The 25765-nt window shown below is 40.5% G+C and overlaps 1 protein-coding gene across 2 annotated transcripts in view; it reads right to left on the bottom strand.

The window, feature by feature from the left end:
• Nucleotides 1-25765, bottom strand: part of lrrk1 (leucine-rich repeat kinase 1) — a 111879-nt gene that overhangs the window by 28135 nt on the left and 57979 nt on the right. For both annotated transcript variants that reach the window (XM_039598993.1, XM_039598929.1), the window contains exons 14-28: nt 18908-19020; nt 18368-18582; nt 17655-17819; nt 16225-16397; nt 15945-16065; nt 14966-15125; nt 13129-13307; nt 12952-13049; nt 12531-12702; nt 12284-12456; nt 11589-11728; nt 7271-7574; nt 3290-3456; nt 1136-1339; nt 899-1038 (exon numbers count right to left, since the gene is read on the bottom strand). In XM_039598993.1, the coding sequence (XP_039454927.1) occupies nt 899-1038; nt 1136-1339; nt 3290-3456; nt 7271-7574; nt 11589-11728; nt 12284-12456; nt 12531-12702; nt 12952-13049; nt 13129-13307; nt 14966-15125; nt 15945-16065; nt 16225-16397; nt 17655-17819; nt 18368-18582; nt 18908-19020 (2524 nt within the window). The remainder of the gene's footprint in view (nt 1-898; nt 1039-1135; nt 1340-3289; nt 3457-7270; nt 7575-11588; nt 11729-12283; nt 12457-12530; nt 12703-12951; nt 13050-13128; nt 13308-14965; nt 15126-15944; nt 16066-16224; nt 16398-17654; nt 17820-18367; nt 18583-18907; nt 19021-25765) is intronic.

Here is a 25765-nt window from a genome sequence, read left to right as displayed (position 1 = left end):
TTTTAATAAAGGGACAGCAAATAAATTAGCTCAGAATTTTCACTTAACATCGTTGTTGATAATCTTTCAAAAATAGGTGTATCAAAAAGAATTGTCTGATTTCAAAATGCTACATATTTTTAAAGTAATGGACATAGAAGCTTGCAGTTAAAATTTTAAAATACATGGCTGAATATAAAGTTTTACATACAATACACACAATGTTCACAGGCTCATGACATACGCTGTCCTACACCAGCCACTGCTGTTGTTATAAAACCGACCCACAACAATGTGAAGCTCATTAATCCCTCTTTTGAACAGTCCATGTTACGATCGTTACCTGTGAATAGTTGCAGAATTACAGCTTGTTGAAAATGGATGATTGGCTAATTCAATCTCGTGGATCTGCGGCTTCCCACCCTCATTATCAAGTAAATTTCATGACACATATACAGACGCACACACACCACAAGAAGTTGTTGATTTGTGTGTCAGCGCATTTTCATGTTTTAGTGTTCCAGGTGTGGAATGTTTTTTAGGGTTTTTTCTTACAGGTGCAGTAGTTGGTGATATGTCGTACTTTTCCATTTTTACGCTATCCTTTTATTATGTTTCGATGGTCCTTCCTTTTTTTCTTTTTCTCCTGCCTGTCAGCTTAGACATTGTCACACAACACATATAATGTAATAGCTGAAATAACACTAAAAGAAATGAATAAATACACAGATAAAAGAAACACTTAAACAAGAGGAGCCTTTATAGAATTTATAGAGCTCATCTTAATTCTGATTGTAAAAGCTGCCAGACAGGACAGGATTTTTAAAAAATGATAAAAAGAAAAAAAAATAAATTGGATGAATCTTTTTGATACACCATGTAAATTAGAATGCTTTCAAAAACACAACATTTTACAGACCTCCAGAGACCACACCAGAATGTTATCAGATTTGAGGTCACAGAAGATGATGCTCTTTCTGTGAAGGTATCCCAGTCCTGCTGCAATCTGATAGGCTGCTTTGAAGGTTAGCATGTGGCCAAGCGGCATGTACTTGGAGCCTAGAAAGACAAGACATATTTTCATATCTCAGTAATACAGAGCAAGTTTTAAAATCAACTTCAAATGGCAAATCAGAAGGTGAAGATCACTACATACTTTTGCCTTTGTGCTTTTCCTCCAACACTGTGTTGAGGCTACCCAAGGGGGCTAACTGTAGGGCGAAGCAGAGTGGATGAATGCTGATGCCCACTAGCGAGACAATGCAGGGATGCTGGAGAGAGTGCAAGGTACTGGATTCCTGGCGAAACTCAGCAAAACTCCGATAGGCATTTGCAGACTGGAGGTGTTTTACCATGGTGTCTAAGACAATGTAGAGAGAAAGACAAGGGACCGTCAAAGTAAAAAAAAAAAAGAAAAGAAAAAAAGAACCCTGGTTACACAAATGCTCTAACTATTGTATATTTATATCTTTTTTAAAAAAAAAAAACCTCAAATTTGTTTACAAATATGCAGAACTCTCCCAAATATCCTTTTTTTCCCCTGGCAATTTACATTTTGTCAAGTGACTACATAGTACGGTAAAATAGACAAAGCCAATATCCAGCTGAAGGCATTGAGTGTGAGAGCAGCTGATCGTGGCTAGCAAGGAAACCTGGTCCCTCCGTGGCCGATTAGAGGGTACTTCACGTAGTTGGGTAAAGGTCTACTACGAGATGTGAATCCCTACCATCCCGACCATCACTGAAATCAACCAGCTGATCTACACCATGGTAGATCATGGTAGTAGTGATCACTGAAATGCTTGGCTCCACCAAGAGCAGTACCCTCCATGGAGAAAGAGATTAGGCACAGAGGGAAACAAACTATTGGAGCTGCAGAAATGCCTGATGAAGTAACGGATGCCTAAGATATACAGCAAGCTGCCCAATCCTGAGGCCTTGTAAACTGCCAAGCAAATACTCACAGCCATTTGAAGTAACAGAAGCCAGGAGAACAAATCAGAATGTTCTTCATTAGTTTCTACTCGTAGTGGCAGGGAAACAAGGTGTGAACAACCCCACCAAGGCTGGAGGAAAAAAGCAATACTGGAAGAGCATATGGGAGACCTGAACAGGATTCAGTACCCATCAGAGTAGCAGACATCCAAGAAAGAGTCTCAAGCATCAATGGCTGGACAGCACCACAGCCTGACATGATTCACACCTACTGGCTAAAGAGGTTAACTGTACTCCACGAGCATCTGGCAGTGCAAATGAACCAGCTGCTAATGGATGAGACACATCTAGAAAACCTAACTGAAGGCTGGACAGCTTCGTCTTCCCCAAGGATCCCCAAAAGGGACTGGTACCATCTAATTACTGGAAAATAACCTTCTTCAAAACAACATGAAAACTCCTGTTAGACATCGTAAGGGCTAAGATAAACAAGCATGGCTCAATACATGAATGGGGCACAGAAGAAAATTGGCATAAAGACCAGTGGGGGAAAACGGCAGCTACTGGTAGATAGAGCAGTCATTTTCAATGGTACAGCCATGAGTGAATGAAAGAAAGCCTATAACTCAGTGCCTGTACAAGATCAATAGAATCGTAAGAGCCTTCATCAAGAACTCAATAGGGATGTGACGAACAACACTATACACTAGAGCTAAGATTTTCCAAAAAGATGGCATGTCCCCCAGTGTTATTCTACATAGGCCTGAAGCCCCTCAGCCAGCTCCATTAACAAGACTTGCTATGGATACCGACTACAGATTGGAGAAACAGCTGCGCTGTAACAAAAGGCAGACAGATTGCAAAGATGATCAATCTCTGAGTTTTTTTTGAATTAGCATAACTCAAAGCGACTCAACTGACTGGGTGTCAGCTGGTTGTATTCTGATTACATTCTCATAAAGCAGGTATGCTGCTGAGTGCAAATTTAATAGTTAAATGTGAACTTCTGTCTCTGAAATGATCACAGTTAATTACTGTATTATCAGAAGAAAATTGCATGTAATTGCCAACTTACCAGCCTATTCAACTGCAGGCTGACATCAGCCTGATAGCAAACTGTCTCATGCCAACACTAATATCAGGTTTTAGTGATAGTGTTGGTATGCATGAAAATCTCATTTTGAAGCAAAACAATATGTTAGAAATGGCAATAACATTGTATCGTGAGTGAAGTATTGTGACAGGATCTTGTCATGGGGTGTCTAGCAATATTTTCCATCATCTGCTTTACAAATATTCAGTGTAAGATTTCAGAGAGATGTTTTTATTTTGTTAAAATCTATATACTCCAAAAAACACTGAAATGCTTCTCTACCTGTCTCGCTGATTGCCTGCTGTTGACACTTCTTGAAGTGGAAGCGTTTGATAGCTACTGGCTGGTTACTATATCGGGCTCGATAGATAATGGTCCCACTGCCACCCTGGCCAAGGATGTCATTTTCCTCCTCAGAATACTCCAGCTGGGACTTCTCCAAAAAGAGCCTAATACACACACATGCACAATTGTTAATCATCAAGTCCCAAACCTGACCATTTGCTTGTACACTGTCTCACCTAGATAATCAGTCTCATTTCCAAGAGTTCAGTAAAGAGAAAGTACCATGTCCTTGTTAGCCTACCTTAGTCCTTACACAGAATTGGGAAACAAAGTAAATCAAATCAAAACAATAATGGATTTTTGAGGACAGTGCTCACTTTGGGGGTAAAAAACATAACAGCTATATATCCAGAGATTATTTAGTATATGTGCAATTACAACATGTTAGAGTTATAATGGAAAGACATCATGAAAAGTAGAGTACTACAGAGAAGAATTATTGTTATTAACAACAGTATTATTACAAATGCACATTTCAATACACATGTGAGTGACACTTCATTGCTTTAAACATTTTAAGTAATCAGACGATAGTGTACTGACAGTTCACAAGTATGAATATGTATAATTTATGTGCTCTGCATTAGAGGCCCTTTACCAGATTGCTATCTTTATGTTCTGATTGGCTTTCGATTCATTTCTTTGTGTGATCATTATTTACCCTCTACTTTAACATTGTTTTTGATCTATTTGTGTTTTCTTTCTTTTCACTCTACCATCTATTTTCTTTGGTTATGTATTGGCAACAGTCTTGACATGCTTTTTTTTGTTCACTTCCACTGAAGATCACATGCCACAAAACCCTTAAGGATATTCATCTAGCACAACAAACAACTTGAACTGAAGAATGACCTTCAAATTGATCAGAATTTAGTGGTCAAAGTTTCATGTCAATGTGATTTGACAAAACACCAAGGTCATAACCTAAAATTCATCAAGCATCTGTTTACAACAGTTAAGCTCTCTGCATTGCATAGTTTCCAGTGATGACAAGCCTTGTTTTTCCAGACCATCCCACTGCTTGCACCACTAGCTGTTACCTTGTTTGTTTATTTGTCATATATAAGTAACAATGGCACATGAGTGAAATTCTTAGGCTCTGAGCTGCCTCAATGTTGCATGCAGAAAAGTAAAATCGCACATAAAGTAACAATAAAAAATAAAATAAACTATATAAATAAAGAATATAAAAATGCAAATGCAAAAATGCAGTTTATAAACAAAACCTATATGCCCTGTGTAAAAAAACATGATTGCCCCCTAAACCTAATAACTTGTTGGGCCACTCTTAGAACAAACAACTCCAATCAAGCATTTGCGATAAACTGACGGGTTTTCAAGGTCATACTACAGCATCTCAATCAGACTCAGGTCAGGACTTTGACAAGGACACTCCAAAGTGTTCATTTTGTTTTTCTTAAGCTATTCAGAGGTAGTGTGTTGGTGTGTTTTGGCTCGTTGTCGTGCTGCAGAACCCACTTGCGCTTTAGTTTGAGGTCATGAACAGATGGCCGGACATTCTGTTCTGGTGAGTCTTCCTCATACAGTGCTGTCTGTAGAGGTCCCTGATAGCTGGCAGTTGAAACCTGGTGATACATTGTGCCAATCTGCCCACCATCCATAGAGCTTTGTGTTCCAGAGCATTACAACTGCTGTACCAGGTCGTGATAAGCCATAACACAGAATACTCTTGATGGTGCATCAGTTGAAGTTGGTGTCTATTCAGCAGTCTGTCATGAAACAGCTAACAGCTGTGTGCGGCAGGCAGAGTAGAACCCAAATGCAGAGTCAAAGGCGGGACGTGAACTCAAAACACACAGCTTTATTTGCTGGGAGAAAAGGGGATACAAAACTAAACTGGGAAGCCTAAACACAGGGAAACATAGGGAGAGACACGCAGCCATGAGGGAGATTCCGACACAGGACCGAGGGAGACGCTGACATAAATACACAGAAGGATAACAAGGGAAGTGAGAAAACAAGAGGGAACACAGCTGACACGAATTAACATGACGCCACAGGGAAAACACAACTAGACACACTGAACATGGAAACTCAAGGCTTTCACAATAAAACAGAAAGAAGGTCGAACATGACACTGGAGTGGAGGAAAGCTTGGCCGCTAATTTTCTGCTTCTTAATTCAAATAAAACTGAGGATATTGTACTCGGCCCTGAAAATCTTAGAAATATGGTATCTAACCAGATTCTTACTCTGGATGGCATTAATCCAGAATTGAATTCAAAATCCTGCTCCTCACATACAAGGTCTTAAATAATCAGGCCCCATCTTATCTTAATGACCTTGTAATACCATATCACCCTATTAGAGCACTTTGCTCTCGCACTGCAGGCTTACTTGTTGTTCCTAGAGTATTTAAAAGTAGAATGGGAGGGAGAGCCTTCAGTTTTCAGGCCCCTCTTCTGTGGAACCAGCTTCCAGTTTGGATTCGGGAGACAGACACTATCTCTACTTTCAAGATTAGGCTTAAAACTTTCCTTTTTGCTAAAGCATATAGTTAGGGCTGGACCAGGTGACCCTGAATCCTCCCTTAGTTATGCTGCAATAGACGTAAGGCTGCTGGGGATTCCCATGATGCATTGAGTTTTTCCTTTCCAGTCACCTTTCTCACTCACTATGTGTTAATAGACCTCTCTGCATTGAATCATATCTGTTATTAATCTCTGTCTCTCTTCCACAGCATGTCTTTATCCTGTTTTCCTTCTCTCACCCCAACCGGTCGCAGCAGATGGCCCCGCCCCTCCCTGAGCCTGGTTCTGCCGGAGGTTTCTTCCTGTTAAAAGGGAGTTTTTTTCCTTCCCACTGTCGCCAAAGTGCTTGCTCATAGGGGGTCATATGATTGTTGGGTTTTTCTCTGTACCTATGAAGCGCCTTGAGGCGACTTTTGTTGTGATTTGGCGCTATATAAATAAAATTGAATTGCATTGAATTGAACTGAATTGAATTGAAAGGCAGATGAGAGGGAGTGAGGGAACACAAGGGAGAGAGAGAGAGGAGACAAGAGAAACATGACAGGCAGGGTGAAACAGAATGAAACACGAGGAGGGAAACAAGACACAAGAACTCACACAACATATATAAACACAGACACAGAGAGAGAGACACAGAGGGCAAAGACACAAAATGGAATCTAATATCAAAAGCTAAACAGAACAACCGAGGTACTATAGAAAAAACTCAAGACTGACAAAGTGGATTTAAACATAAATCATAATGCAAAATGGCATCAAAACACAAGAAAACTCAAAACGCTGGTTTGGTTATGGTTATGGAAACGATTGGAACACCCAAATTCAATGATTTGGATGGGTGAGTGAATACTTTTGGCAATGTAGTGTAATAATAAAACAACTTCATACAGCAAAAGACAACTAGTGACAATTTCTGAATGGTATATAGTCATATTTCACTATAATGCAAAATAAAGCATGTAGACATTTTACTACAAGCACTTTATAATCACAAAAACAAAGAAAATGCTATTTCCATTCAAATGCTGGAGTTTCTAGGTGGTATTCTAATTATAACTTAGCAAATAATAAAATCAACTTTCTTGTTGTTTTTCTCTAGTGTCTCCAGCAAAATATGGTTTGAATTCTACACTATATAATGCAAAACTACTGTCAAAAATCTGGCTCACAAGGCATCCAGAAAAAATGAAACAAATGATAATTTATTATGTGTACATATTAACCATACAACATATTAAAGTTAAGAGTTTCTTAAAGAAGGGCTTTTACCCTCGGACCTAGATTTCTGTCACGCTATCTTGCTTTACACCTATGTCTTTCTTTGAAATTAAATTATGAGAAACTTTAAAGTCAAGCTCGCAATTAACCAGCAGAGTAAGATTTCATATGTTTCAGTCTAAACAATCTATTAAATTTAAGAGTTTACCGTGCAGGGAAGTCAGTCATGAAGAGTTCTGGGACCAGCTCTTGAAGAGGAACTGGCTGATCGGGATGCCGAGGACACACGATGTGTTCCTTCTCCACTGCAGCCAGTACACAGTCCTCCATGTTAAAATAATAGACCCCTGCTTCTCTTCCTTTGTCATCTTCACATTTTACACCATCTCCATCCTTGCTGTGTTCACTGGCTGGGAACTCAACCTGATTCTTTTGGCCCAGGGAGGCACAGAGAGAACAAGGGGCATACTGCTCTATAAGTAGACTCCCATCACTTTCACTGCCAGTTAAAGCTAGAAGAAAGTTAAAAAAAAAAAAAGTATGTTCACTTTATGTGCAGATGTAGCAGAGGGCTGAAAATCAGAGTTTATGCACAACACAGAGTACTGAAAGCACTTTCATCCATTCACATATGGATTCACAAAGCACTTTTACTCTTTAAGGGACTGCAACGACACATAAGTAATTTGAATAATTCGATTACAAAAAATTCTTGAGACACAAGGCTCTGTAGCACACCGATGTGTTAAACCATGCAGATGCGAGCCTTATCTTCATTTCTCCAAAAGTTGAATCTGTTCATCTGGACGTAGCGTTTTGTGGGAGAAACGTTTCGTCACTCATCCAAGTGACTTCTTCAGTCTCAGCTGACTGCAGGTTTCCCCAAACCCCAAGGGTTGAATTTTGCCGTCACACCGAGACAAATCCCTCTAGTGGAGCTGATCACAGCCACAGAAACAGCAATTCGTAACAACAATATTGCAGAAGTGGAAGCAGAGCAACTACGGACGAAAAGTTTCGCCTGTCTCAGCAATGCAAAGCCCCAGCATCCAACATCACCATGGAGGAGAGGAAGGCACTCACATCACTTAGTGATGACAACAACATTATCATCCTTCCGGCAGACAAGGGTAGGTGCACAGTATTGCTTAACCAGAAAGACTATCATGAGAAGATTTTGTCACTACTCAGAGATGAAAATACTTATGAGCCCCTGAAACGAGACCCAGGAAGTGGCTAAAGGAAGAGGGTCTGAAGCAGTTAGAACAAGACAAGGCTATCGACCGGACCTCATACCACAGGCTGTACCCAGGGGAGTCTACACCAAGTCTGTATGGTTTACCGAAAATACATAAGCAGGGTGCACCTTTAAGACCAATTGTCTGCATGATTAACTCGGTCACCTATAACATCTCCAAGTTTCTGGCTTCGATCCTCAACCCGCTGGTAGCCAGCTCTGAACACCACATCCAGAACACCCTGGATTTTGTTGAGAAGGTAAGAGATGTCATTATGGAGGCAGATGAAACCATGGTCTCGTACGACGTTACATCTCTCTTCACTTGCATCCCAGTCACGGAAGCGTTGGAGGTAGTCCGTAAGAGATTACAGGATGACACCAACCTCAGCAGCAGGACCACTCTCAGCATCGACCAAGTGTGTTTGCTTTTGGAACTGTGTCTTCATTCCACCTACTTCACATACAAGGGTCAGTTCTACAGGCAGAAACATGGGTGTGCCATGGGCTCCCCAGTTTCATCTATCGTGGCCAATTTGTACATGGAAGAAGTGGAAAAGAGGGCGTTGCTATCCTACCCTGGAACACCACCAAGCCATTGGTTCAGATATGTGGATGACACCTGGGTGAAAATCAAATCTCAGGACGTACTACATTTCACGGATCACATTAACTCGGTGGACCGACACATCAAATTCACCAGGGAGGATATGAAAAGTGGCAGGTTAGCCTTCTTAGACTGTGACATTTCCATCAGTAATGGGGGACATCTAAAAGCTGACGTGTACCGTAAACCTATGCATACGGATCAGTATCTAAGGTTTGACTCTCATCATCCACTGGAGCACAAACTGGGTGTCATCAGGACGCTACAACACAGAGCGAACACCATCCCCACTGACACAGCAGCCAGGGAGGCTGAAGAACAGCACATCAAGAAGGCCCTGAGTAAATGTGGTTATCCCAGCTGGACTTTTGTCAAAGCTGGGAAGGCACCTAAAGAAAGCTCCAGCCGATCCAGGAGAGAAGGACAACCGCTGCCCAGGCGAAAACCTGTAGTGATCCCATATGTGTCAGGAGTATCAGAGCAGTTGAGACGCATTTTTTCTAAACACCGGGTCTCTGTGGCTTTTAAACCCCAAAATACGCTGCGCCAAAAACTGGTCCACCCAAGGATCGGGTCCCCGACACAAACAGAGTAACATAGTGTACGCTGTTAAGTGCCAGGAGGATTGCCAGGATTTATACATCGGGAAACCAAACAACCTCTAGCGAAGCGGATGGCACAACACAGAAGAGCAACCTCATCAGGCCAGGACTCTGCAGTCTATTTACACCTACAGGCCAGTGGACACTCTTTCAACGATGAGGATGTACACATCCTGGACAGGGAAGAACGCTGGTTTGAGCGCGGAGTCAAGGAGGCCATTTACGTGAAAAGGGAAAGACCATCTCTGAATTGAGGAGGGGGCCTAAGGGTACATCTTTCGCCATCTTACAATGCTGTGATTGCAGCCATTCCCCAACTCTCTGTGAATGGTACTCATGGCCATTGATCAGTGTTCTTTGATCAGTGGGTTTTGGTCAGTGATTGTTGATCAATGGTCATGGAATTTGCATAATTATGATTAAGGAACTGACCTCACAGCCCATTGTTCCCTCAGTGGGCTGGTTTCAGTCATTATGCAAATGTACTGTTTATAAGGTTTGGGGAAACCTGCAGTCAGCTGAGACTGAAGAAGTCACTTGGATGAGTGACGAAACGTTTCTCCCACAAAACGCTACGTCCAGATGAACAGATTCAACTTTTGGAGATTTACTTTCCTGGATGATTGAGAATGCATCAAGACCTTATCTTCATTTGCGATAACGTATTACGTACATATGTACAAACGTATTCAGGATCAGCCTGTGAATGAGAAGTCTGACAACATTAAGCGCATGCAGTTCCCAGTTTGAAAGAATAACACAGCAGAACCAGTGAGAATCACCATGGCACACACAGTTTGATGAGGAGCTGGATTCTGTGGCATACACACTCTGTTTTGACAAAGAGCAAAGAGGCGGAGCTGTTACTGAGATGGTGGGCTCCCGTTGAGATAAAGAAAAAATGTTTCTAGCATCCAAAAAAGCAACGCTGTTCTTGTGCTCACCACTAAAAACTTTACAGGGAAAAAGCGAGTGTGAGTCATTCATTGACGTGAAGAAAGCAAACTTTGTAGCTGCTCCGTCATCGCTGCTTGTTTTACATTGTAAAAAGTCTGCGAGTCTATCTCTATGTGTTAGACTGGCGACCTTGTGCAGGGTGTACCCTGCCTCTCACCCTATGGTAGCTGGGATAAGTTCCAGCCCCTCGGCGACCCTGACAAGGATAAATGGAAGAGAATGGATGGATAGATGGAAAAAGGCTAAAGTGTTTCTTATCCAATTACTTGATTAATTGATGGAATAATTGATAGACTGCTCGATGACTAAAATAATTGACAGCTGCAGCCCTACCCTGATGTATGCATTAAAGGCAACTTTGCTGTCTTGCCCAAAGACACTTCGACATGTAGACCCAGGTTTCATGAGTGGGTGTGAATGAGTGAATGAGCCAAGTTGTGTAAAGCTGAGTGCTCAGATAGAGTAGTAAAGCTCTATAAAAGAACCAGTCCATTTACCAAAACTGACTTCAGGTTAAAGACCCCTGGATAAAAGCAAATAAAAGAACTTGTACAGCAAGCCGTATTCACCCATCACATACATTCATACAGCATATTTATTCTCCACCTAAACCCCTTTTACAACGTTCATGTACCCAGTCACACTTTGATGTATGCCAACTAACACTGGATCCAAAACAGTCTACTATGATACTATATCTGTGAAAGAAAGTTGAACTATATCCAGTTGGTATTGCTCCACCTCCTATATTAGCTCAGATTCCTTCCCCATTAGCTAAGTGACATTCCAACAACCAGTATGTGGTGTGCTGAGTCAGCATGGTTAACATACCCCCGCCCTCATCTTTGTCTGCCACCCAGCATACAGTATACCCAACCCTAATGTCTGCCCCCGCCCTTCCCAAGTGGTGGGCCTATGGGGAAGCAGATTCATATCATTTCCTCAGGCTGTGCCCAAGCAAGCCAAGTAAATCCAGACCTTCCAGGCAAATTGTGCACCACCAAGATTTCTTTTTCAGTGGGGTATTTTCAATACTAGCAGGTATAGCTTTGATACAGGGGTTTCACATACTGTGAGCTGATGGTCTGCTAGGGTACTGCAAAAAAGCATGTAGTGTACTGACCTGGGAACCACTGCTCTATCAGAGAGTTGACATGATCTGTGATGAATGCCATAGCAGAGAAATCCCTGGTCTCTGACTGACAGATAATTTTTATGCCTCCACTCTTCTTCCTCTTCCAGTTAACATCCGATGACTCCACACTGCTCAGACATAAACAAGTATCTGCATCAACTTAAAGGATATTCAAATAGCAGAGATGATGAGGCCCTGGCTTTTCCATGTCTCACTGCTCAAAATCAGTATCAAAGCTGGAAATATTCGTCCTTTGCACATTCTCCATTTTAGGCCAATTTTTATGAAAGTAGTGGCAGACATTTCAGATTTTCTTTGAACAGAAAATGTTTACATCCCTTTAGTGTGTTGTCTTATTTTGTACTCACTTTGATTATTAAAAGCACTCAAACATACTGTGATACATGTGAACACAATCTCAGCTATAAAAAATAATAATAATAAAAAACACTGAACATTGACAATAACACAGAAGCATGATAATAGAGATGACTATAATGTCAGTAATTGTAATGTCTTTAAGGCATTAAAGAAATTTGATAAAAGATAACATTTATCCTTGAACTTCCTAGTTTACAAATGAATCATTTCTGAAACTATAGCATTCCCACCATCTATGTCCAATCTTAACTATTTGTCTAATGATTATGTGAATGGCCACATCTTCTAGTTCCAGCTCTGACCTGAGGTAACCTCCATCGAAAGTGACGAGCAGTCCTTCCTTCCAGTAGATGGTCTGGCTGCGTCGGACTCTAAAGGTGCTACAGCGGCTCTTCTTTTGTGTTCCGGTAAAGCTGTAGATCACAGAATTCCTGCTGTGCCGGCTCCCGGTGCTTTTTATTTTGCTTTCAAATGACTGCATAGATACAACATTTTAGGCCACGAAAGTGAAAAACTCACAATTAAAATTGGAGAACGAAGACAAACTACCTGCATGTCCATTTCTTGGAGGCTTATAAGCATCCTGGCAATGAAACGCTCCCAAAATCCAGCAGGAACGAAGCTCATCTTGAAAAGGCGTTGCAGGGTGTTGTGGGTCTGCTGGCGGAAGCCATGGATGTCCAGGGCTGGCTTAGGGGGAAGTAGGTGGGGCAGCAGATAGCTGTAAGAGGTCAAAAAGGAAACCAAATATTCCCGGTGTATGAGAACGGGACACTGCATTCTCATACAGTACCAACTTGTCAATCACATCGCAATTTATAAGTTGCCTAATCTTCCTTTAAACTCTCATAATAATTTTAAGTTGTATATCATACAATCCTCCTGCTGCCCATTTGAGAATGTTTCCTTAAAGCTGTTTAGGAACTTGTAATGAGTAACTGCTGCCAAGAGAGAGATAAAAAAAAATTACCTGTTGCTGGCCACAGGCAGGGCAATCTCAAACTTGGCCAGAAATTGAAAATACTGTTCCTCTGTCTGCTGTGTGAACCCTGTTCCTACCAAAAGCATCTGCACAACAGATATCACAATAGATATTACTTCAAAACACCAGTTTCAACACACAAAACAACAGAAAGGCAAGTCTCACCCTGAGGTCTTCAGTTTGGATCACTCCATTTCTTGCTATATATCGAGAGGATTTGAGGTTTACGATCCTCTCTAAGCATTCCGATAGCCACACGGGACATAGGAAGTAGAGAGTACAAAGCCCATGGCTGGTGTCAGGAAAGTGGAGCAAGGTTCCAGTTTCTATCAAGAAACCGATCGCTGGTTGTTGGGAAAAAAGGAGAAAAAGAAAAAAACAATGAAGAAATAACACATCGATGTGGTGATGCTTCATAAATAAGAAGCATTTAGAGTGGAAACCTCTGCCAAGGCTGCTATATAACGTTATACTACAGTGTATTTCTAACTTTCTAGGCAGCTCATTCAATCACCCTTTAAGACTTTCTTTAAAGACCTGTTGGAGTCAACTTGAAAGAAAGGCAGATGTGGAATGTAAAAATGAGATTAGAGGTCAAATGTCACATTATATTTGGATGCAAGCTATAATGTGATATTTATAGTGAACATATACCAGTATCATTAACACCCCCAAACCACATCCCCATAGAGACTGTGTCTGCTCCCAGACCACCAAAACACAGAGCAAAAATGAGCAAAAGGGGCAGCAATCTTCCACTCCAGCTTATTATAACACTTATAACACTAAGTGCAATAATCTTTTCTGGCATCGTTGTATTTTTACTCAGTTGTATATAGCATTTGTATTCTATTTTTATCTTATTGTATATTTTATTCTATTTTATTCTACTGTATATAGTATTTTATTTTATTTTATTTTATTCTATTCTGTACAGTTGTGTACTGTATTTATTCTTATTGTATTCTAATTTTTGCTTCATAACTTTTGCACTGTCCACTTCCTGCTGTGACAAAACAAATTTCCCACGTGTGGGACTAATAAAGGTCATCTTATCTTATCTTATCTTATCTTATCTTATCTTATTAATCAGCCAAAGAGTTGAGTACAGTTTAACAGTAAGGGTAAAAACATGAAAATCTACATTAGTATGAACAGCTCTCACAGGTTACTCCTGTGATTTGGATCATAGTTTCTAAGTTACAAGTTCCAAACAACAAAATTTTTCTTAAACCAACGAAGCAGTGAAAATGAACTCAGGGACTGAGAAGCTAATGGATTCTTGAGGGTTGCTCTAAAAGCAAATGCGTCCTCATAGGCACTCTTCTTTAAATGCCTAATCCTGTATGTGTATCATATTTGATACATGTTTTTGAGACCTCTACATGATCACTGTCATTTTTCTTCCCCCTAAAACAAGAAATAATTTGTAAAAAATGCTGGCGGTAACAAATATGATACAAATTTAAACTCCCATCCATCCATCCATCCTCATCCGCTTTATCCGAGATCGGGTCGCGGGGGCAGCAGCCTAAGCAGAGAATTTAAACTCATATGCACAAAAATATTTAATCTATTTTTTACATTTCTCAAAAGGTTCAATAAACAAATAAATAAAGTTGTTTCCAATGTTGTGGCAGCAATGTGTCCATGTAAATAAATTGGATTATCTCAAGTTTTATGCACACAGAAAAAAATATAAGGGGTTTGTTTTGTACATTAAAACGGAGTACTTCTTTGGAATCTCTTTAAGTGGCAACTTAATGTTAGGAGAGAAAATGTTACCAGAAACACTGATATGGTAATGTACACAGCTGTTATGTTCACTGTTGTTGGCTGACTTTATTCAATGACTTTGAAGAAGACACCTTCCACCCACTCATTGACTGGTGACTCTGTATTGGCTCATCAAATTACATGGAAAAATGTCCCAAATAAAGAATGTAAATGTATGAATTTTCATAAATGATTTCCACATTTCAAATGCTTGCATTCATAATACCAGTCTGCAGGTCTTCGTAATCTCTGATGTCACTTCCTGGGTTTTGTTCAATGATGTCATTTAGCTGTGCATCAGTTAGGTACTGGAGCTCTCCTTCGGAATGTCGCCTCTCCTTTTCGGCTATGACTATTTCCTGGAGTGCCAGGTAGCTTCTGGGAATCTGGAGGAGACAACAGTGGTACAAATTTACTTTGCTTTCAAGTAAAATAAGAACCCTATGCTATCACTTTAAAAATTGTCATAAAAAGTTTATACATGGTGACCGTGGTTCAGGGGGGTTGGGAAGCATATCTGCAACCGGAAGGTCGCCGGTTCAATCCCCGTGCTCTCTGTCCTGGTCGTTGTGTCATTGGGCAAGACACTTTACCCTACTGCCTACTGGTGTTGGCCAGAGGGGCCGATGGCACGATATGGCAGCCTCGCTTCTGTCAGTCTGCCCCAGGGCAGCTGTGGCTACAACAGTAGCTTGCCTCCACCAGTGTGTGAATGTGAGAGTGAATGAATAGTGGCATTGTAAAGCGCTTTGGGTGCCTTGAAAAGCGCTATATGAAATCCAATCCATTATCATTATTATTATTATTATTATTATACAGTGTCCTGTATTTATAAAATACTGGCAACCACCTGTGCTACTCCCTCAGTCTCCTAGTAGACACACCTATGGTATCAATTTGAAAATTCTAGGTGACTTCCTTCACCGGTTATCACACTCACAAGAACTTGAGCTTAAGGTTGAGGGATAATAACTTTATTATAAATGAACAAATAATTAAAACTTCTGCATAGAGTTTGTTGACAAAACACATGGTTATAAAGATTACTATATCAGTTTTCACAACTCTTTTCCCACTGCTAGGTCACTTAAAATCACTCTTAAAAACACTGTATACATTTATACAGAAAGCAAACACTCTTTTCTGAAGGGTCAAAGTGCAACACTGTCTCTACATGTACATGATTATATGATTAGTTTGCTTACCAGTCTGCCTAGCAGTTTGCCACCACAGGCTAAGCTGCTGTTATCCTTCATGGAGAGAACCACATGGTAGATCAGCATCTTTAGACCATCAAATCCCTCCAGGGTTTTACAGGACACTTCACTGAAAACCAAGAAAAGCACGCATGCGTATACACACACACAAAAGAATAAATACTCCGAAAAGATGGTCTGTAATTTGCATGAAGTAAACAGAGCAAAAACAATATTGGCATGGAAGTCTAATGTTAATAAGCAATAGAAATGTTAAATGTGTACTTACTGCAAGTGTTTGCAGGTGATATCAGGGTAACCAGCAGCTCGAGTCCCTGATGGGGATCGACACAGAGCCAAAACGTAAGCCCTCAGTGTTGCCAGTCTCTCCGTACGAAACTTGGTATCAATAAGATCCAGATGTGTTCCCACTACAATCACTGCAGAGTTAGGGGCTCGTGCCTGTAGGATATAGCACACAAGCAATAACATAAAAACTGACAGCATGATAAAGAAAGCAGCATAAAAATGACAAAATAACCTGCAGATTTGATTTTTAAAACAGAGAATGAATACAGATGTATCTATTCTATTACTGTTTAATATCAATAATCACTACTACTGAATTTTTTTCATGGTAGATGTCAGTTTATTATATAAGATCAATTCATGCGCCACGCCGCATACATTTGTTAAAAATCTTGGGCACTAACTAAATCTGGAATCAACACACCACAATCAGCTCTTCTGTTGCTGAGGTCACTGGCCTGACATAGACTTATATAGACTGACACTTCTGTCTGGAGTAAAATTTCTTGTACTTATAAGTGTAGTTCTAAATGTAGATGTAGCATTTGTAGTCAGCTCCAAGCACTACATCTTACGATAATTCTTTTTTATAGCTAAAACTCAGAAGACAAAGACACTTGGAAAACATTTCACTGTGGTCAAAAAACAGACAAAAACAAATCCAGGAAGCCTAATTAGAGACTATCCTTCAAAAACAAAGTTTCAGCAAAGTGATGGAAGCAACATTTTTCCCATTATCATACTTCCATTAACATGACTGGCATGTGGTTAGTTTATTTAGTCAAAGAACAAAATTCTTTTTCTTTAAACCAGAACACCTTCCACTCACTATTACCACAAACATATTTTTTATTACAGAAAGCTCATCTGGTTCTTATACCCAACGACTTGAGTCTTTTAGAAAATAAAAATGGGAAGGATCTCACCAGGGGATCCACTTGCCCAGTTAGGAGGTCACGGCCCTGAGTGTGCCAATCACCACGGTTGCCTTCACCTCTACATCTTCTCGAGCTCCTCTGTCAGCCCTTCGTATTTCTACAGCTTCTTATGTTCCTTCTTCCTGCTGTTGCTATCACATGGTATAGCTATTATATCTATTACTATACCCTTCTTCCTCTGCTTGTCCACCACTACTACTATGTCCGGTTGGTTAGCCATCACCAGTTTGCCCGTCTGGATCTGCAAGTCCCACAGAATCTTAGCTTGGTCCTTTTCAGCTACCCTTGGAGGATTATCTAATTTTGACCTCTGGACTTCCACACCATACTCAGCAGAGATTACAGATGTTCCTACATATTACTGCTCTATGATATCCACACTTTTACACAAATCCTCCCTCATGCACCTCCAGCCTAAACATCCTGTATTAATTGTCATATCTCTCACTATAGCAATAAAGAAAAAAATTACCTCTATGTTGAGCAGCCATGTCTGCAGGTTGGCCACAGCTTCCTCTCCCATTGCAAGGTTCCAGATGACCACATACAAAGCCTTATCAGTAAAGAAACACTGGTTCACTGTGGACATGCTGGCCTGACCACCAATGTCCCACACATTGAAAATCACAGTGTCTTTCTGTGGGCAACAAAATGAGAGCTAGGTCAACTTTAAAGCATGAACTGAATTTGAGAACAGGTGATGATGATCTCAGAATACAACTAACCAGTGCAAAAAAACCACACTGTGAATAAGTTTATTACTTTCACTAAAATTGAAAAAATAAAAATGGATCCCACCCCAACCCCTTTGGTTTAACATTCCAAAGAATTTCTTCTGATGTCAGAAATTATTTTCTTTCATGGTAGTGTTTAAGCTAATCATAGCACAGTATGAGTCCTTCTCCACAAAGATGCAAACTAACTTTGAGTGGAGAGATGTTTGTCCTTGCTTAAGAATGTGATCGAGTAGTTGCAGAGGTCCCTGACCACAGTATTAACACCCCAGTTTCCAAAGTCGTCCACTGACACATGCTGATATGTCTCGTCTACAAATTGAGCCTTGTTCCGAATCCTGTGTAGATTTTTTTATCTCTAAAATTTAAACCATATTATGGTCATAAAATGATTAATAGAAATATCTCTGTGTGTGTGTATACAATACTACGTAATGTCTGTTTCCCTCACTTTGTTCTTGCCTCCACTAGGTTTATCCAGCTCCCAGGTGGAGGTGGAGATGCTGCATTCTGCTGGGGTGAAGGGGGAGGCTTTGCCAGTCTGCAGAGCCTCGAGGAGGGCTGACTTGCCCTGCCGTGGTGGACCAATCACCAGCATCTTTAACAGTTTACAACGCTCCGCTTTTCGAAGCTGTGCCCGGAGGAAAGCCAGGACAGATGCAGGACCTGCGAAACCAGAATATGATCACATCTTACAATGACAGGAAATAACAGATGGCAACAAACCCAGCACACTTCAATTTACTTTTAAATGCAATGCTTAGAACTTATGCTAACCTTTTTAATTGTTCATGTACATTTTTTAAAAAGTAATTTTGAATTTTCACTCCTTGCATGTGTTTGTAAGGCAATATATGATGAGGTAAGAACTAATATAAATGTTATGAACTCAACAACAGACAGTAAACAAAGAACCAAAAAAAGAAGCAGGCACACACAAACCCCTCGATAAGACACAGTGACTTTGAACAGAAAATGCAGGTGGAAATACCTTCTTTTCTTATTTCATGGGGAACATTAGTAATGTTGAGGTCTTCAATGTCCAGGTGCCACAGACTGGAGAGCTGACCGAGCTCTGTTGGAAGCTCCCGGATTCCAGGATTACTGATTCCAGAGAAACTACATTAGTCAGATTCACATCAAAGGCAGGACATTCAGAACTACTACATCTAAACGTCAGTTTTAAACATCATTGGATTTTTTCTTTTTCTTTTTTATAAAATACATTTATTCATCCTGCATGAAACATCACTGATAGAACCTAATGGGCCACTGAATCCCCCATTCAGGATCAGCCAGATAGTCCAAATATATAGAAAAAACACAACTTCTGCACAATTTCATCATTCTTTGGAATAAATGACATTGAGAAATTTGCTGTTTGGATGAAGCAACTGGAAACAGTTGTAGGAGGAGAACTGGATTCCTGCTACGCAACAGTTCCAAGGAACTGCACAGAGAAACACATTCGCTTCTATCTGGTATTCTGAAAAGTTACATAGAGTGTCTTTTTAATTTTAGAAGAACATAAAGGGGAAAAAGGAAACTTCAATGTGATTTTTTAATGAGCTTCACGACAGAGTTATAAGAATAAGAACAAGAATAACTTTATTTATCCCGAGGGAAATTCTTTTGTCATGTACACGCTCAAAGCAGCAGGAGAGACAGAGGAACAGATAAATAAGATATACAATATATACAATAAGAATAGTAGTATACAGTAATATACAGTAGTAGGATAGTGCAAGACATAGTATCAAATAACTCTAACGAAGTAATATAAATGACTGTATCCTGGAGAATAAATAACTTAACTACCAGTGCAGGCGATTCTAGAAAGTGACATAGTAATGTACAATAGAATAAAGGGAGTAGCAGCTTATGATGGGGGGATGAAACAAATATTCAATATTCAAAAAGGTACTGTTGGGTGATATTGCACGGTCTGAAAAGGAACAGAATAACATAGGTAATAGTCTCAGGAAAATCACCTACAGAGTGAGGAAGAGTTATACAGTCTTATTGCCACCGGCACAAAGGATTTACTGTGGCAGTCAGTTCTGCATTTCGGGGCAATGAGTCTTTTGCTGCGTTTGCTCCGATGGTCCATCATGGGGGCGTGCATGGGGTGGGAGGGGTTGTCCATGATAGAAAGAAGCTTTTTTAGCATCCTCCTCTCAGACACCTCCTCCAGGTTCTCCAGTCTGACACCCAGGACAGAACCAGCCTTTTTAATCAGTTTTTTCAGCCTGTTGGCATCAGCTGTCTTCACCCCACTTCCCCAGCACACAGCTGCAAAGAACACAACGCTCTCCAACACCGAGTGATAGAACATGGTCAGCATTTTCCTACCAACATTGAAGGACCTGAGTCGCCTCAGTAGGAAAAGCCAACTCTGCCCTTTTTTGAAGATAGCATTGGTGTTCTTGGTCCAGTCCAGTTTACAGTCCAAGTGTACCCCCAGGTACCGGTAGTCCTCAATGATCTCCACATCAGCCCCTCTGATGGTGACAGGGTTAGGAGGAGGAGCCTGCTTCCTAAAGTCCATAATCAGTTCTTTTGTCTTTGTGATGTTAAGTTGTAGGCGATTTAGCTCACACCACTTGACAAAGCTGTCCACCACACTCCTGTACTCCTCTTCCTGTCCATCCCTGATACAGCCGACAATGGCAGAGTCATCCGAGAATTTCTGCAGATGACATGACTGAGACTTGTACCTGAAGTCAGATGTGTAGAGAGTGAAGAGGAAGGGTGATAGGACCGTCCCCTGCGGCGCCCCTGTGCTGCTCAGGATGTCATCTGAGCGGCAGCTCTTCAGTCGGACATGCTGTGGTCGACTTGTTAAATAGTCCGTGATCCAAGCTACCAGTGGGGCGTCCACCTGCATTTCCGTGAGCTTATTCCCCAGCAGTGATGGTCTGATCGTGTTAAAAGCACTAGACAAGTCAAAGAACATGACCCTCACAGTGCTCCCAACAATGTCCAGGTGAGAATAAGCCTGGTCCAGCAGGTAGATGATTATGCGAGTTATTTCATTAGTTTTTATGTGTATTTTGTTTCAAATTAGTTTCCTGAGTGGCTTTGCTGATGTCAGTTTAGTTTAAAATTTAATTTCAGTGTTAGTTTTAATGTTTTTAAAACTTGAACATGAATAAGCATTAGCCAAGGAAAGTTCAGAGTAGGTATTACAAAAGCAAGTTCAGTTTTAAAGCAATACTACTTGCTAGCCAAGCACACAGCTGACACAGAGAGGCCTCCTCCCCCTAACTGAAGAAGCTGGAGAATGTCCTGGAACACTGCAGGTAATTTATTAATACTTACTCTTGCCAACCTTACGCGAGTGAATGTAACAAGTTCTTAATGAGGTGTGTTTCTCTATTACTGCAGTTATATAGCTGAACTTTTGGGAGGGGAGAAGTTTGTTTCCTGCTCAATGGTGTTGCACAGCCTGAACAACCAGCAACATATGAGCCATCTAAGAAAAGATCAGCTGTCATGCTTGCCTCAGAGTCTTCATCTGAATGAAGAGGAGGACTGTATTGAGAAATGTGTGGAGCAATTAGAGGGCAGATCCAACTATTGACATAGAAGACTGTCCCTAGAAATGGTCCAAACATGAAGGGGCACACAGTGAGATGGCCTACCTTGCACGCAAGTACTTGGCAACATCTGCCACATCCATAACATGTGAGGTTATTTTCACTTTCTGGGCATGTTGTTCAGAAGAAGGGAGCTGCCCTGTCATCTGAAAATGTCAAAATGCTTGTCTGTTTGAGCAAAAAACTTTGGTCTTTGACTGTAAACTAATGGGAGAGCTGCCGCTGACTCTGTCTGAGATCAGTTAAGACTTGCATTTCGTATGGAAACACAGCTAGCAGTAGCAAGTACCTTCAGTGATTTGGCATTTGGGTGAGAGAAGGAAGACGTGACAAAAGACATGATGTGGAAGAGAGCCAGCAGCAGTGTGAGAGCGAAGTGCTCTAATGGGGTGGTATGGTACTATAAGGTCACTAAGATAAGATGGGGACTAATTATTGAAGACCTTGTATCTGAGAAGCCGGATTTTGTATTCAATTCTGGATTTAACAGGGAGCCAATGAAGGGAAGCCAATACAGGAGAAATATGCTCTCTCTTTCTAGTCCCTGTCAGGAATCTTGCTGAAGCGTTATGGAATGGGCATGGAGTAATTGGCCTTCTTGTAATCAATCCAGGCAGTGCACAGGTTGGTCAGCCTGGTCTTGCAGTCTTGAGTGACTGCTCTGTCTACCAGTAGATGGTGTTTTGCTCCTCTAGTATTCTTGCCAGTTCCTTTCTGTGCCCCACTCATGTCAGTCATGTCCTGTTCATCTTAGCCGCTATGGTGCCTGACAGGAACTTCCATGTGATACTGAGGAAAGTTATTGGCTGGTAGTTGGATGGGACTAGTCCCTTCTGGGGATCCTTGGGGATCAGGACTGTCCGGCCTTCAGTTAGCCATTCTGGGTGTCTCTCATTGACCAGCAGCTGGTTCATTTGTGCTTCCAGATGCTCATCGAATGCAGTCAGCTTCTTCAGCCAGCAGGCCTGAACCATGGCAGGGCCTGGTGCTGTCCAACTCTTCATACTAGAGACCCTTTCTGGGTTGTGCTATTATATGTGTTTTATTTATACATACATATATACATACATATACATATATACACATACATATACATATATACACATACATATACATATATACACATACATATACATACATACATATACATACATATATACATGAATTCATATTCATTTTTTTCACACTACAGACAACATATATAGGCCACACATCGTGGTTAGGTTGAGTGGGAGAGTAGGTTGTTGGATTGTCTATCTGCATCTCTTTCCATTCTCAGACATTATTTGGGATTAGGGATGGGTTTTGATTATCGATTTATCGATTAAAATCGATTCTAGCTTGGATAACGTGATATTGATTCATTAAAATACTGAATCGATTTTTAAATAAAAGTTTATTTTGCCTGAAACGCGAGGATCTCAGGTTAAACCTCACAAAATTTCAACAACCACCAAACAGCTAAAACAGTAAATGAGAGCAGGTACACAGATTCTGCACAAAGATGTAAACACAAAACGCGGACCCGCCGACAGATCAGAATCAGTGAGATGTGGCTTTCTCACCCGACGGCACGGACACGGTCGGGGCTGAAAGCCGACAGTTTGCTGATTCTGATGTTTCGGCAGGTCTGCGCTTTGTGTTTACGTCCTTTTTGTGCTAGATTCAGAAGCTGCAGGTTTTTATCTCTCTCCAAACAATATTGACTGAACCAGCAGCAAAAGAAGATCCAAACTACGCTTCACATAAACATCGTCATTAATTCACTCTTAGTTTTGGCTGTTTTGCTTCCACCACGATAAAAATCACACTTCATGCAGAGCTTGCTGTCTCTCTCTCTCTCTCTCTCAGTGTAGTTCAAGAACAGTTTCCAATCTAAAGATCTGTGTTTTCTGCATTATTCCCTTGCTTATTATGCACAAGTCTACTGTTGTTTACAGCGCTGTCGGACGCTGTTTTTTTTTTCTTTTCCTTTTACCTACTTACGAAAAGAAAGCCTCATTTCTGCTGTTCAATACTGAATAAATTTAAACTTTTTAAAATTATGCAAAATTACAAAGTGCTTAGCCATGTCTCTAATAAAACCGCTGTAACTTTGCTCTGTTTCACTTCAGCAGTATCAGGTAATGTTCATATGTTGATTAATGGTTCTCTTTCGTTTTTGATCTACTGCAGAATATTTTTAAGCTTATCTGCTATAAAATCCCAGGCCAGGAAAGTCGCCTTCATGTTTTTCTGTTTTATCCTCAGCTACTTTGACACAAAGGCATCTGCTGTGATGCTCACACCTTTGATAAAGTCTCGCAAGTGTCAGCTTTCTTTTTATAGATATAAAAATATGGAAATGTACTGATACATGATCAGAATTATAATATTTCTGACTGTCTGAGGCAAAATTTCCCCGATTAAAATCGAATCGTGGATCGAATCGATTCGGGACCTTGTGAATCGGAATCGAATCGATTCTTGAAATCAGTGACGATACCCAGCCCTATTTGGGATATTATGGGTTTTTTTATGTGTGTGTCTGTTTTTGTTCATTTTTTGTTGTTGTTTGCTGGATTAGTTGGATTTTTTATGTTGTTTTTGTGGCTTATGTACATTTTTATTCTTTTTTTTATGGCTTGGGTAGATTTTTTATAGGCATTATTTTCCAAGCAATATGCATCACTGACAGATTTTTAATTTATCTTTTGTTTGTCCAATATACAATTGATTGGATTGGCTGTTATTGGTCATGAGACCAACAGCTGTATCACCTCTCCTGATGACATCTGTGTGGAGTGGTTCGTTGTACACTGACACCAGTCTCAGTATACTAATTTTTAAGCCTTTCCTAGTTCTAAAAACCATCTCAAGGCTGTGATCATCCCTGCTTCTTGGGCATCTGTTCCTACCACACTTTTCTCTTCCAGTCGACTTTCATGCTTCGATGCAGCACTGTACACTACACTGCTGAGTACTGTTTTGACTTTGTATCTCAGGAAAATATACATGTGATTTTTCCCCTACAAAAATTGGTCTGTAACTGCAGTGTCTGGCCTGCACATCCCATATATTGTTAACAGAAAAACAATTTTGAGGTTTGTAACTTTTTAAAATTTGAATCAATAAGAACAGTGTGAAATATGAGGAAGCACAGGTGGGTGTTGGCAGACAGACAAGCAAGCAAGCAAGCAATTTATTTATATAGCACTTTCAGATCAGCCCCCAGCTGAACACAAAGTGCTGTACACTTGACATGCCAAAATGATACATTGAACATGTTAAAAAATAAGAAAAATAATAATATAAAAAATAAATAAAATATATATATAAAAAATGATTATTAAAATGACATTAAAATAAATAAAATTAGCACAAATAGCAAAGACAATAATAAAATAGTATAAAAAATGATGATGAGAATTACATTTAAAACAATAAAATCAGCACATTAGATCAAAACAATAAAATCAATAAAATCAGGGTCAGACTGTGTCATATGCCAAGGAGTAAAAATGGGTTTTAAGACGTGTTTTAAAAGTGGACAGTGAAGGGGCCTCTCTAATGTGCTGGGGCAGATTGCTGCTCCTAATCTGTGGAACAATAGAGAAGGCCCTGTCCCCTCTGAGCTTCCTCTTGGACCTGGGTACCTCCAGGAGCAGCTTGTCAGCTGACCTGAGAGACCTGGGGGGTGAGTAAGGATGCAGAAGCTCAGAGAGGTAAGTTGGGGCAAGACTGTTTAAACATTTAAACACAAACATGAGGATTTTAAAATGAACTCTAAGATATACAGGCAGCCAATGGAGTGAAGCCAGGATGGGAGTTATGTGCTCTCTTTTACGAGTTTTGGTTAAAAGCCGTGCAGCAGAATTCTGGACCAGCTGCAGACGAGAGAGAAGATGCTGACTAACTCCACAATACAGTGCATTACAGCAATCTAGACGACATGAAATAAAAGCATGGATTACCGTTTCAAGATGCGGCCTGGATAAAATAGGTCTTATCTTTGCCAAGCGCCTTAAATGATAAAAACTGGACTTGACAGTAGCCCTAATTTGACTGTCTAATTTAAAATCACTGTCCATCTTAAAACCCAGGTTTATAACAACAGATTTAAAATACTCTGCCAGGGGTCCCAAATCAATAGCAGAGGGTTCACAAGGTCCACTAGGACCAAACAGAATCACCTCAGTTTTGCTTGAATTACACCTTAGAATGTTTAGGGACATACAAGATTTAATGTCTTCTAGACATGCTAGAAGTGG

This window comes from Oreochromis aureus, linkage group 1, assembly GCF_013358895.1.
Source record: "Oreochromis aureus strain Israel breed Guangdong linkage group 1, ZZ_aureus, whole genome shotgun sequence".
Lineage (NCBI taxonomy): Eukaryota > Metazoa > Chordata > Actinopteri > Cichliformes > Cichlidae > Oreochromis > Oreochromis aureus.
Note: the sequence above shows the minus strand (reverse complement) of the source record. Positions and strands in the feature narration are given on the sequence as shown.